Source organism: Anser anser, assembly GCF_964211835.1.
Source record: "Anser anser genome assembly, chromosome: 12".
In the NCBI taxonomy this organism is placed as follows: domain Eukaryota; kingdom Metazoa; phylum Chordata; class Aves; order Anseriformes; family Anatidae; genus Anser; species Anser anser.
The window spans coordinates 23,244,499-23,258,199 of record NC_139733.1 but is presented as its reverse complement, the minus strand read 5'-3'; the positions used below and the strand labels follow the sequence as shown (position 1 = coordinate 23,258,199).

Sequence of the window (13,701 nt, the reverse complement as noted above, 5' to 3'; positions counted from 1 at the left end):
TGCAGAGCCGTGGTGAGAGCGAGGCTTGCTGCAGGACTCCAGCCACGAGAAGGGCACGCTCACCAGCCGTGTTGTCAGATAAGATGGAAAAGCCCGTCCTTAGCTCAGCTTCTCTGCCCTTGCCGAAGGCAGCTTGTTTGGCTAAAAGCAAAACAGGAGAAATAGAAAAGTGATGTATTAGTCGCTTACACTCCCCAAATGACCACAGAAACCTATGCTTTAATTGATACGGACACAGCCAGGGTTAAATGCTGTGCTCCCGCCCAGAGGCTTGGTTTTGGGCACACTGATGCCCAGCGCAGGGCAGAGCCACGCGCTCGCTCGGTGCCATCCCCAGAGACACCACGGGCAGCTGGGCAGCGGGCGTCCTGCCAGCGAAACCCCGCCGAGTCATGCACAGGCAGCCCCGTCTCCTTCCCAAATATTAAAAAAAAATAAAAAAATGGGGTACCACAAATAAGACAGCCCTGCAAATATTTGTAGGTTCAGAGCAGTTAAGCTGTGAAAAGCTCAGCGTGCAGAAGCTGCTGATGTGTGGTTTGTGGCTTCTCGCCCAGCCCGCGGGGATTTTCTCGCCCTGCCGGCACTGGGAGGAGAGCTGGGAGCTGGGGCAGGGGCAGGGGAGGGCAGGGCATGGAGCCCCCGCGGCCTCGCACTGCCTCTGCACAGCAGTGATGAGAGTACTGTTGGAGTGGTTCCTCCCTGGGACCATCTTGAGGAGATGCTGCAGGTAACTGCACTCACTGCATGATTCGCCCCAAGTAACAGCACCAGGCAGCGAGTGAGCTTCATGCCGACAGAAGCATTCAAACACCAGCAGGACCATACCGGGTACATGACATTGTCAGGAAGACTCGCAGCAATCCCTTCTCTTCTGGCAGTCAGCTCCTGGCCGTCACACGTGTGCAGGCATTTCTGCCCCACAGTGCAATTTTACATTAATTGCGTTTCTCCCCAGGCTCCCGACCCAGGCTCTCTGCTGTTTCAGGCTCTGCCTTCATTCTGTTGTGTCCCATTTCACCACCGCCTCGCGGCGTGCTCCGGCCCGGACGTGGCAGAGCAGCAGCACCCGGCCTTCCTCCCGCCCTCCCTCTTCCTCGCCCCGCTGCAGGCTGGCAGCGGGCACCACGCTCCCCGTGCCCCCGGGGTAACGTCACCACCCCACGGGCAGGAAGGGACCCGAAGCAGGACATCAGAGGCTTTCATACTGAGAAACAATTTATTTTATAAAGCTTTAGAAACGTTTTCATGGTTAGGAACATAGGGACAGAAGCAGTAGGCACAGACGCAGAGGCTGGGAATGCCTTTCTGACCAAAGCCACTCTGAAAGTCACCCCCAAGCAGCATCCTGGGCACGGAGAAAGGAACAGGTACCTTACGTTGTTCGTGCTCCCAGGTGCCCGCCCGCAGCCAGACGAGATGCTTTTCCTGAGCTCAGCGTGGCACAACCACGGCTCGGCCTCCTGCTGTCCCACAGGCCCTGGAGACGCCCGTTCCCGCTGACGTGGTCCGAGCATCCTGGGGGTGCCCGAGGTCGCCTGCCCACCCCTGCTGCCTGCTTCTTCCTTGCTTCTTATTTCATCTGTCTGTCCGATGAGAAGAGACTCACCCGTTTGTTCAGAACCGCGGTGCTGCTGGCAGTGCAGCGCGCTGAGACCTCTGAAGGGCACCTGGCACCTGGTGCTAGCACCCAGCACTGCTGCTGAGGCGCAGGCACATCAGGCCTCAGCAAGATGCAGCCAAGCTCCGTAAGCACAGGGGCTCGCTTACAGCACCCTCCGTCAGAGACTTGCTGCAGGCCGGGCAGGAAATAACGTTAAATAACATTAACTGCCCGGCGGTTTGGTGCACTACGCGGTGACATTTTCAGCTGGCGTCTCAAGGCATCCTGTGCCTGCTGACTGCCACACAGGCAGCCAACGCCGCGCAGCGTTCTTGATAGAGGAGCTTTTATTTGAAACAAAGGACTGGGAACAGCTGTGGTACAAGATACATTTCAACAGTCACACAGCACAGGCTGCCCACAGGCGATTCCCGTCACACAAAGTAACCCTGTGAGACACCTCCACTTCTATTAATTTTGGAAAGATCCTCTGTATGTTGCTCGCCGGTGACTCCCGGTTAGACAGAGCAGCAAACCCACACAAATGTAACTTTCTTGGTAGCTGGAGCTCGTGACACACAGAAGGCGCTGCAGCAGCCTCCTTCGTTCCAGGCGATAAACCCCAGCGGAACAAGGCAGTGTCTTCGCTTGGGGTGAACGTCTTCTCATGCTTACACCGAATTTCAATTTTAATATCGAAACTAAAGACTCACATATGGCTTGAGCTGTTAGATGCATTAATTTCACGCTTTTGCTCCTGACACTTGAGAGGCACAGGATTTTGTTAAGCTGTTTAAGTGCAGTACATTTTTCTGCAGACAGTATTTTACAAGCTATAGGAATACCTAAAAGGCTCGGGTGGACGCCAGCAGTCCAAAAAGCCTGAAGCAATATCTGTATGCTGAAAGAGGGACTTCAGAGAAGAATTACAATTCATATATTACAAAATCAAAACCCAAATCAGAACACGCTACAGGGGTATCTTTCTTCCACGTAGCCAAATAAAGCCGTAAGTGACGAGGATTGCATTAACGCAGACAGGCTGCATACAAAGTTGGTGCTACTGGGTGCGGACTGTGACCAGAGCCCAGCAGGACAAACCCACGCCAAAGGCACGAGCACTGAGGGCTCTGGGGCAGGTGCTGCCCCACGGACACGGCACCCGCATCCTCCTGTCCCGTGGGAGCTGGGAGCAGTGCCACCCCTTGCTGCACAGGGGCACAGCCAGAGAGTCCCGTCCACGCGGTTTGAGCGGCTGATCTCAAAACCCTTCTTCTCCTTCCACATCCAGGAGGGGCCAGACGCGCGTCCCCCAACCCAGGGACATGGCCTAACCACCCCCTGCAGCTTCTACTGGGCCACCCTGCCCGGTGCACACCCCGACACCGACCCCAGCTTCAATACAAGGGTGAAGTGGCTCTGGAGGGGGACTCTGAGCTCCCCGATCAGACACTGGCACTGAAGAAACACCCCGCTGGGGCTCGCCCTCCTCCCCGTTCATTTCAGCACAAACACTCGGCAGGGACAGTGTGGCCAACCACGACAAAATAAAGCAAAACGCCCGGCAAGAGGTGGCAGCAGCCTGTTGGCAGCAGTTACTCAGTTAACTGTCTTTCACTTTTAAAAACTCAGAGTTTTATTGATTTTTCTTGCACTCCCTGTTTTTTGAATGCGGGTAATGCCATGCACCTACCTCACAGGCGAATCACTCTAGAGGTAACCAGCTGCGTGCACAAATGGACAATGACTTCCCATCAAGGAATGTTGTTTGGATGTTAAGGTCTTTGCTGAAACAACGTTTCCTAAGTGATTCACGCTATTTCTCCCACTGCTTACACCGACTGTATGCATTTTGGCTGCCTTAACATTGTAGGGTTTAGAACTATGCTGTACCTTTAAAAATAATTTACAAAGATTGAACATTTCCATTGTAACAAAAGAAAGAAGAGGCAATAAAGCTAAGCACTGGGTTTTATTTTTCAGTCCCATTTTGCTTGTAACCAAAGTGCCTGTATCTAAGGCTGTTCCAAGGGAGCTTTATTATTCCTAGCACAACTTCAAAACTTTACATCTACACGTCCCCCGTTGGCTGGTGGCACCCTCCTGAGCTGACAGAAGCGATCCCCCAGACTCTCGGTGTACCCACCAAAGGGCCTGGGATGTGTTGGGCGGACAAAGTGCCGCAGGGACCCCCGGGGCACGCACACGGCGGAACCCTGCGGCACACATCCCTCGCCCCACAGCTACGGCTGTCGCTGCCGCCTCGGGATTTTCACGCTCTGCTCCAGCTCTGGAGGTAGGGTTTTACGCACTCTTCTTAAACACCCTAGTGTTTTCAGGCAAATCAACCACACAAAAGCACAGGGGTGGAAAAAGCATTAGACACCACCCCCAGCAAACATACAGATGCATCTTACACCACATCTGCCTCACCTGCAGTGAGACAGTGACCGACCGACACTGCCTGCTCCTCACACCAGGGGAGCTGGGCGTCCCCCTGCACATGGCAGAGGGGCAGAGTCTGGTCCGTGACTAACATGCAGCAGCAGGTACGGCTTCCACCAAAGCTCATTTGTAAGTTACTCAAACATAAGCAAGCAAAGATCCACAGCATTGAGTTGGTTTTAAGGAGAGAAACCAGCAATTTCTGCAGTGGAATGAAAACCTAGCAATGGTGAGCTCCTTATACGCTTATCTCTGCAAAAAATATTCCAGTTCTTTCTGGCAAATAATGTAGACATTTAGTATAAGAAAAGAGACCGAGCACACAGACATCTGCCAGCCTGGACTATCTGACATTTTCTGTGACTAACAGAAGCTTTGCATGATGGAGGGAACAAACATCATCAGCAGAGATGCAGTGCAGATCTTGGGACAATGTCATCCCACGGGACCTGACGCACGATGCTGGCCTCACTCGGGGCTGGAGAACTGCACCACGAGGACCAGAGTCTGGGGCAGTTGTGCCACTGTGCAGGACACAGATGCTGCAGGCTTCCAAAGGAGACTGCATGTCCCTATTTCTTGGAGAGGGTCATTGACTTACTAAAGGGAAAAAAACTGACATCGCAGCATTTCAGGCACAAAAAAAAACCTAGGATAGCTTAAGCTGGAAAGCTGTTTTCCATAAAACTCCTGCTCAGAAAGCAGCTGAAAAAGTTCCATACTTTAAATGCTTAACTACCTCCAGTGAACGGTGGGAGCACAATGCCTCTCTGTGCAAACACTCGCTTGAAATAACAGACAGTAGGAGGCAAGTGAGATAAAACTGGGAACAGGGTTTGGGCGAGAACTGCCAGGAATGTTTGCATTCCAGCTCCATGGCTAAAACCCAGACCAGTTGAATTAGTCGGCTGCCCAGCACCTCCTGCCCTTGGGGCGGTCTGCACAGTTCCCTTCTCAGTAAGGTTAAACCGATCACTCCGTGCACCACCTCGTTACCTATTTTTACATTATTGTACACGTTGGAGAAAGCTACGGCTATGCATTGCTGCAATTCAATAACATTTGATTTCAGAAAGTAATCACTCGGGTTAATCAAATTGCTCAAAACCATTGATTTAGTACAGTTGTCAGCATTCTGTTAGTGTAAAACTTCCAGTATGGACTTCAAAAATAAAAGCAACCCTTGTTTTTAACCATGACCATAGGTTTAGTGTGCCAAAAATTATTTTTGAGATGTGTTATTTCTAAAACAACATTGCAAGATCTTAGTCATGAGAAGCTTTTAGACACTTTGTAAAACAACACAGAACCCTCCTTTTCAATCCCCTCCTAGTGAGATACACCGGTACCTCCCACTCCACAGGCATACAGATTTCCTTTGTTTCCTCCCTTGGGAAATTTCCTCCTTCAGAACTGTGTTGGATGCAAGGGGGTACTTAGCTGCAAAGTGAATAGCCAGGCTCTATTTTTTTTTGTTTTACTGTCCATTTTTCACGTTCTTGTCAAATCACCCCGACTCCGTCTCGGCCCCGAGCGCCTGCCGCAGCCGCCCCCTGCTCAGAGGCGCTTGCTCCTGCTGCAGGTCGCGCACCGCAGGCTGCCCTTGTCCAGGCTGAAGGCTTTGCCGGTCAGCAGCGTCTCGCACTCCAGGCAGGTGAAGTGCTTCTTGTGCCAGGCCATCCCTTCTGCCTGCTGGTAGTCCTCCGAGAAGATGATCTGCGGGACAAACAGACTGCTGCTCGTTTCTGCGACCCCGGCCCTGTAGGGGCACGGAAAGAGCGCTCCAGCTCTTTCCCTCCATCAGGAGTGGGGCCGGTGCGCCACCGAGACATGCACACGGCCACCACCGTGGCCACCACCACCCTCCTCCCTCCTGCGGCTGACAATGCCTGCGGCCCCAGCACCGCCGCGTGCAGAGGTGCCACCCGACGAGCCCCAAGCAGGCCATGGCGAGGCCCCGCGCCCCTACCTCGTCGCAGCCGGCGCAGCGCGGCCGCAGGCTCTCGCAGTAGTGGCGCCCGCACCAGGCGGCCCCGCTCTTCCAGAAGTAGATGAGGTCGACGAGCGGCTCGGCGCACTGGCAGCAGACGAAGCAGGCCGGGTGCCACTGCCGGCTGTAGCCGGCCCGGTCCGCGTACACCACGGGGCAGTCCGCCGGCACCGCCTGCTTGCAGGCCTCGCAGTGCTGCAAGAGAGAGCACGTGTGACGCTCCCACCGCGTGGCACGGGGTGTGAGGAAACGCGCGGCGCTCGCTGCCCGCGCCGGCTGTTTTTTTTTTGGGTTCTGCTTTATGGCATTATTTCAATGCATCGTTCTTAATTAGGCAGCTGGTAAGCAGCTCAGCAAAACAGAACAACACATGTAATCTCAGAGCGTGTCCTCAATGCTTCCTGCTTCCAAGCGGTCTGAAGGGACCCTCTGTGTTCCTGCTCGGTGTCCCATAGCGCCAAGGAGGACAGGGGAAATAAAGCGTGTAATTCCAGGCCTGCGCGGCTTAGGTTGTTTTTGTTTTAGCTCTTGTTCTGTGGAGATAAATTTAAGAACGCCAAAGCCAAATTTCACAGCTATATCAGCCTGGAAGGCTCGGCAAGCAGAAAACAGTCTGCAGTGAGGCCACAGAAACAGTGCAGCGAGGTGGAAGAGAAGGAAACAGTAAGCTGAAGAGAAAGCAAGGGCTGCAGCTCAAAGGAAGTGCTGGGAACAAATGTCTTAATCCTGCAGCAGGACTCAGCGAACACTGACAATATCACAGGGTGCTCACGGCCAACAGGAGCAACATCTCCAAATCCATTGCCCCACATCCTCTGGAAACATTTGGACCAGTGCTCAGTGTGGATGGAGCACCAAATCGTAATTAAAAGTCATTATAAATATGCATCTGGCAGCCCTCACCTGGAGCAGTGCTCACTCTCTTCCAGCCAGGTCCTCAGGCGGATAAGGCTGGCACTACCCCCGTCAGCTGCATACGTGGCCTTGGGTATTCCCCTAAATAAAAACCAACCTGCACTAAAATCAAAACACTCTCTGAGAAAAAGTTAAGACATCCAGCAGTGCAGAAAAATGTGGCACGTCAAAGACGGATATTTTGCGCAGAGATTAGGAACTTTGGTCTTTTGTCACTGTTTTTTAACATACATGCCTGCATATGAGACAGATGTCACTCTGCAGATTTCTGCACAGTGCTCTCAATTTACAACAGTCCAAAGAGAATTGGACCTGGCTGATCTGAAGATTAATTATCCTCTGTGCATATTGTAGGTGAGACTGACGGGGCTTACTCTGTCTGTGCCTGCAGGGTGACCCTGTGGTTAGTTAAAGGGAGCTCTAAAACTCTCCTCTCCCAGCCCAGGGCCAGCCACTTGAGTCCCCGTTTAAGTCTGGGTAATCCAGGTCAGGCCAACGGTGGCCGAGCCTGCGCTTCCTCAGCCCTCGAGAGGGATGCTCCAGGGCTGGAGCCCCTTCCAGCACAGCCTTGGCTGCCAGGCCAGGCTTCTACCAGCCACTCGCAGCAGTCTGCCTGAAGCTTTTACACAAACACCATGCAGCGTTAAGCAACATGCCCTGGGGCTGGAGAAGGTGGAGCTGCTGTGTGGGTGCTGCAATGATGCTGTGGATGAGGAGCAACGCCCTGACCGCACCACCAGGGCAAGTATTTCCAGCATGCCACACATCTTGCTGTTGTCTTCTCCTCTGTCCAGCCCAGGCTTTTGGGAACAGCCCCATGCAGCCCTTGGAGCGGTGCCACAGACGTGAGGGGCATCTCCTGTTTTACCAGCAAGTCTGGCGTTTTGGGGAAGGCTGCGTGAGAGAAGCCGCTCAATGTTTTATGGCTTGGCTTTCCTGCGAGCCCGGAGGGGGCTATGTCTGCCTACAGCGCTCCTTCCACCCTGACGGGCTCCGGCAGCATTTCTAAGCACTCCCAAGAACTACGCAAGTGAACGGATAAACTTCCAGCGTGCTGCAGAAGCCATGCTATTTCTGGTCTTGTAGGAGACAGAAGAACAAAACAACTCAGTGGAGTGGCAGCGCTCAGAGCGTTGTGGCCGGCGGGGCGTGACTGGCCGTGCACCACGGCGCGCCGACAAGGGCGGTGTGGTCAGGACGAATTCCGTGCTGACCCCAGGGGACCGGTGTCCCCACATCCCCGACACCTCCCAAGGGCACCAGACCTGAGCAGCATCTCGTTGCCCCAGAGCACCCGGCCCCACAGCTGCCCCTACACTTCCACCCTTCCAGCAGCCTCCACTCACCCTCCCCAGCCCCGCTTATCTTGCGAGATCTAGCAGCAAGAACAAACATGAGCAGCTTTCCAAGTCTGAGCTCAAATTTCTTGCCAATAAGAACTGTTAAAAAGAACCCAACAACTTATTTTGCTGTTTCTTTCTGTGGCAATTTTTCACTAGGCTTTTCCTAAGCATCATATAACATATTCTCCTGTCATGTACCACACTAATTAAAAAGTGGCTCTTCAGTTTTGAGATGGGATTACAGCTTAGCACTCACTTTACATCTCCATCATGCAGAAGATGATTGAAGACTTTATTAGTGCAGTTACCAGAGGTGCTGGCCAAGAAAGTGTCCCTCTCTCCCCTAAGCTTTTTCAGGCTGCTCTCTCCCCTGGCTGCTGTTTTGCAACTGCAGCTCCCACAGATGGGGCTCCCTGGATGCCATGAGGCTTCTGCCCAGTACGTGTGAGACTGCTGGCCTCAAACATACTGGGACAATGGCTAACTTTGGTCAACTGCTTAAGGTTTTGATTTATTTGATTCCAATACAACGCTGAAAGATTTTCCAGTTCTGGGAGGGTTAAAGATGATTTTGTGCTCGGTGGAAAACATTTAGCTAATAGGACAGACATATTGCAGTGATGGGTCCCCTCTCTGCAGGTGAGAAGAGTTCAGAAAGCTGTTTGAGCTCAGATGCCTTGCCCGTGGTGATATACGTTGGCCCGGTGTGCTTTCCTTTACACACCATTTCAACACAGCTGGCCCGAGCGTGCAACAGGAGGCTTAACTGCCCTCACACAGGGACCACACAAACACCCGAGGAAATCACTCCTGCACGTTTCTTGGTGCAGCACTTGATGCCGTCTTGGCTCATTCTCTTCTAAAGCCAGGATACTTTACACCCAGCCTTCGTAAATCTATAGCTCAGACTGACACCTTGAACTGAAGCAGGTAAAATCAGGCTGCTGGTGCTGGCTAAAAGGGTTGGTATCAAACAGACCAGAATCTGTGTCCTACTTTTAATGGACTCAATGAAGAATCATGACAAAGCGCTTCAGAATCAGATCTCCAAAATGCGCAGTTGAGCACCACATTGCCCCGGGCCCATCCCTGAACCCAAGGCAGTCATGTCTTCTCAAAAAGCCTGCTTCATTGCTGCAGTCCTGCAGGTCCCTGAGGGTCAGCACAAACATCTCTCAGTTGAGGACACCATGCCCTGAAAGGGCTCCGGGCAGCCCGCTGGCACTCGTGGGCATCACCTCTGGTGTCCTGCAGAGCAACAGTGGAAGGAGGCCTGGGGAAGCTTCCTCAGGAGCCCTGGGGACAGGGTTTGTGTTTAACACCCGGCCTTTGGGAAATGCATAGAAGCTGGTCACACAAGCTTAGAGGCACCTAAACCTCCACATCTGGAGTGTGTGGATCTACGTTTCAGCTCTGAACACAGACATGAACACCTCCAGTGTCATTGCCTTTGGGCACCTCATTTCTCAGTCCCCTTAACATCTATTCTGAGTCTTTATGGAGCTCTTTTTTGCTCACATCTTGACTTTCAGCCTCACGCATATTGCAAAGTGCTACATAATAAGAGCATTTGCATCTTGGACTGTCTCTTCAAGGACTGACAAATCTGTTATGCAATCTGCACTAAAGCGTGCAGAATCAGGTTGTTAGAGGGGCACAAGGAACTGGAAATCTCAGGAACGGAATGAAGGAAACGTGCATGGATAGGATAGCAGGGAAGAAAGAGAAATTATGATGTTTTAGCAAGAACAGCAAGGACTCAAAAATTACTATCACATAGCTACGAAACAACCCATTTCACACACGGTACAGTATTGCACAATACAAGGGTGCCCCGCAGAAGCAGGCCTGGAACACACAGAGGAAATGGGGAACATCCCAACACCAGCCAGGCCAGCCCAGCCCACACCAAGGTGGGCTCCCTCCTCTTCCTCCTCCTCTTCCAACTTGGTACTATTTAACACTGACATAAGCTACTATGGAAAAGTTTGCTGCCTTATTTTTCTATGGCAGAACTTTCCTCTCCATGCAGTTTTGTGAAAACCAGCAGATCTTCTGGAAGTTCAGCACATTTCACCTTTTTGGGACATAGTCCATCCACTTCACCTCAGCTGCTCTAACTCCTGCACTGGAGATCACACTAAATGATGGGTGTTTTGGTAGAGTGGGAAATAGGAGGTCTGTCTTTGGCATGGTGAGAAACCACAGTCCTCTGCTGTGTGCTGGGAGCTGAGCTGCACAGCATGTTAGTCAGAGAGCATCTCCTACAACTGATTTTACAGCAATTCCATTTTCCAGCTTGTGCCTCTAGGAAAATAATGTTTTAAAGTCTAAGAAGAATAACATCACAGTTATGTATTTATTTGGAAGGACAATCTTGTAGGCTAAATAAACCCTCATTGCTAAGATGACTTTTATTAATGAATTTAATAGAAACCTTCCTTTTTTGGCTTCTTTTAGCTTAAAATTCTTTGTCCAAATCAATGTTTTATTATACTGAAAAACTTCTGCTGCATCACTGGACTCTGAAAGTCAGATATGTGTTAATAGAAAAGGACATAGCAGAGGGGAGACATTACCCAATAAGGAATGAAAATGAAAACTGCTCTTAACATGTTACAATCTCAGTTTAGTAGTTGCTAGAAAAATCTTGTCTTAAAAACATTCAGATACCATTTTTTTCAGCTTTAAATCCTCTGCTGCAAGTTACCCTCACAAGGGCCAGTATGAAATATTTTCACTCAACATATCTTATGATAAGCATTTGTTCAGCAGTCACCATGGCCACTCAACTGCACTTAGAGAACATAAATCTAAAAGGGTGCTAGGGAATCTCAATTGCTTCCTTGTGGAAATGTGTTTTTATGTCCGGAGACGTGCATGCTCTGTTCAAAGTTCTCCAGAGTAATCATGGCCCCTGCAGTACTGTCTCCATGTTCATAGCTCTGCATTAATTAGGCTGAGCCACCACCTGTAGTCACTTGTATTCTCTCTATTTGTACTGCTCTGGAGGCTTAGCTGAAAATACTTGAACTTGCAGTTACGCACAGTTTCTGATCTTATTTTTACACAGTCACCTGGGAACATATCAAGCTCAATCTTTCAGAGCTGCCAAGAATCCAACGTTGAAATCATTGGTTCCTACAGCAAGCAGGAAACAAAAGGCACTTACATGCCCTGGTGGTTCAACAGGCATCTGCTGTGGAGGGATGAGGATGGGGAGGAAAGATAACCCTTCCTCATGGCTCTTGGATGGGTACTTGTGCCCGGCTGGGATGGAGGAGCACATGGGGGCCCCACCGGTGCCTCTCCCACCACTGCACTGCAGCACGCTGTGATGCCACCAAGCATCCCGGCACTGCTCGGCCGGTTTGGAAAGGCATTACAGCAGGCTTGGACGAGCAGGAGCAGTATTGTAAACAAGGGAAGGAAATTCCTGCTGGCACGTTTGTCTGTTGCTTTCTTTCAGCTGACACCGTACCTGCCCCCAAAGCACCCCAGAGGCAGGGCACTGCCACCAGCCCGTCCCACCACAGAGCACAGCACTTACGTAGAGCCCTGCCGCGGGCGTGCTCTCCAGGGCCCCATTGGTGGTCTCGGGGGTCTTGCCGGCGGCCGAGCCCGTGTCCTGCGCCTTCCCCTCCTCCTTCCCGCTGCCGCCCTGGCCTGGCAGCGCCACCTCCCCGACGCCCAGCGCCTCGGCCTTGTACTTCTTCACGAAGTCTTCCATCAGCTTCACCTCGCCCTCGGCCAGGCCGCGGCACTGGGATGGGTCGTGGTCGTACACCGGGAGCTGCCTCATCAGCTGCCGCCGGCGGTGGTAGGCCCCGTCGGTGCCCGCCACCGGCTGCATGTCCTTGGGGAGCAGCTCCATGTACTGCATGGCCTGGAGGGGGCAAGAGGCGACAGTCAGCATCACCGGCCCCCTGCCTGCCTCCCCCACTCAACTTCCAACCCGCCGTTTAGCGATAAAAGGCCAAATTTACTCAGATGCAGGCAGCAGCCAGGCTATCGCTGATCAGTGACAGTTTTCATCCTCAGAAAACAGAGAAAGAAGTGGGTTTGCTCTGCTGCACACCTCGCTGTGTTTACCCGAACCAGATCATTGCAGCATCAGACACTGCAGGCTATGCTTGCATGAAGCTCCTCATGTCGTGCACTTCGGGCAGTGCCAAAAGACAACGACCTACTGACAGCTCCCCCAGCTCCTGCTGGCTTCGCTGGCTGGCGTCCAGATCCCACCGCACCCTCCCTCACCAGCAGCAGGACAGACAACAAGGCTGCTGAAAAGCCCAGAAACCCATCAAAGTTCATCGTAAACTGGAGATCAGCCAGTGTCACCCTGCCCATAGGGACTGGGAGCCTGAGAAACACGTTCCTTACAGCGAGGAACCGAGAACAGCACCCCACAGTCCCCCACTGAATTCATACAGCACAGTTTATAGTGAAAAGTCCCTTTACAATTCACATAAAATCCTAATAAAAAAAGTAATCAGATGTCTGTTGAGTCTGCATCTCCAAGACCCACGCTACTGGACTATTGATTTTGCAATAAAGGGACGGTGTTTTGCCACTGATGCCCTGCAACGTGGGAAGCAAATGCCAAGAAACCGTCTCTGAAGTTTAGTCTCCTACTCAGCTGGCCCCCAGCCACTGCCATAAGAGCAGAGTAAACGGATCCTGGAGCGGTCTGTCCCAGGCTGGAGCAACATCTGCAGGAAGGGGGGGCTCCGCACTTAACTTCTTTCTGGCCTGGTGCTTAAAGGGAAGGGAGTTTCCCACTCAAGACATTTTTCCTATTGTAGTGTGAAGAGCAAACGGGCAGCCAGTTGGCTCGTTGCCATTGAGTTTTAAAGACCAGCATCCAGCTGCATTAGATTTGTTTCTTACTTGGTCAGCATTTGAAAATTGAATTTTAAAGGAATGGAGAAGTGATTAACTATTCACTGTACATAGTCTAGCTCAATATGGCCTTTTAAATACAGAAAGGTGACACTGAACAGCTCATCGTGCTTCTGTAAATTTGAAAGTCAGTTTCCACTCCAGCTACTTGCAGCCAAACAGCAATATTCAGGGCAATATTCCCCCTTGAAGTTTTGTGACAGCAAAAAACAAATGATTTAATGGAGTCAGGCCTTCCTCCCCATGTCTTGGAGCATGTGTTAATGTTGCTGCACATTGCATTAGACATCAAAATTCAGTCTATTGTGCCTCTGTGCACTGGTAGGATTGGTATCTAGAAGTTTGCAGAGGCACAGCGGTAGCCTCATGGGAGAAGGTGCTGCTTGGGAAAAATGGGTTACAAAGCCAGAGGATGCAGTAAAAAACTTTTGCTACAAAGATGGTTTTCACAGAAGCCAAAAGGCCTAATAGAAACTACAGAAGCAAAAGACAAAGATTTACTT

The 13,701-nt window shown here is 51.6% G+C and overlaps 1 protein-coding gene across 4 annotated transcripts in view; it reads right to left on the bottom strand.

Moving 5' to 3' along the window:
* Positions 1-3,556: 3,556 nt before the first annotated feature.
* LMCD1 (LIM and cysteine rich domains 1) overlaps positions 3,557-13,701 on the bottom strand; it is a 30,192-nt gene continuing 20,047 nt past the window's right edge. For all 4 annotated transcript variants that reach the window (XM_083795496.1, XM_083795497.1, XM_083795499.1 and 1 more), the window contains exons 4-6: positions 11,847-12,182; positions 6,018-6,233; positions 3,557-5,764 (exon numbers count right to left, since the gene is read on the bottom strand). In XM_083795496.1, coding sequence (XP_083651622.1) covers positions 5,606-5,764; positions 6,018-6,233; positions 11,847-12,182 — 711 coding nt within the window. In that variant the 3' untranslated portion in view covers positions 3,557-5,605. The remainder of the gene's footprint in view (positions 5,765-6,017; positions 6,234-11,846; positions 12,183-13,701) is intronic.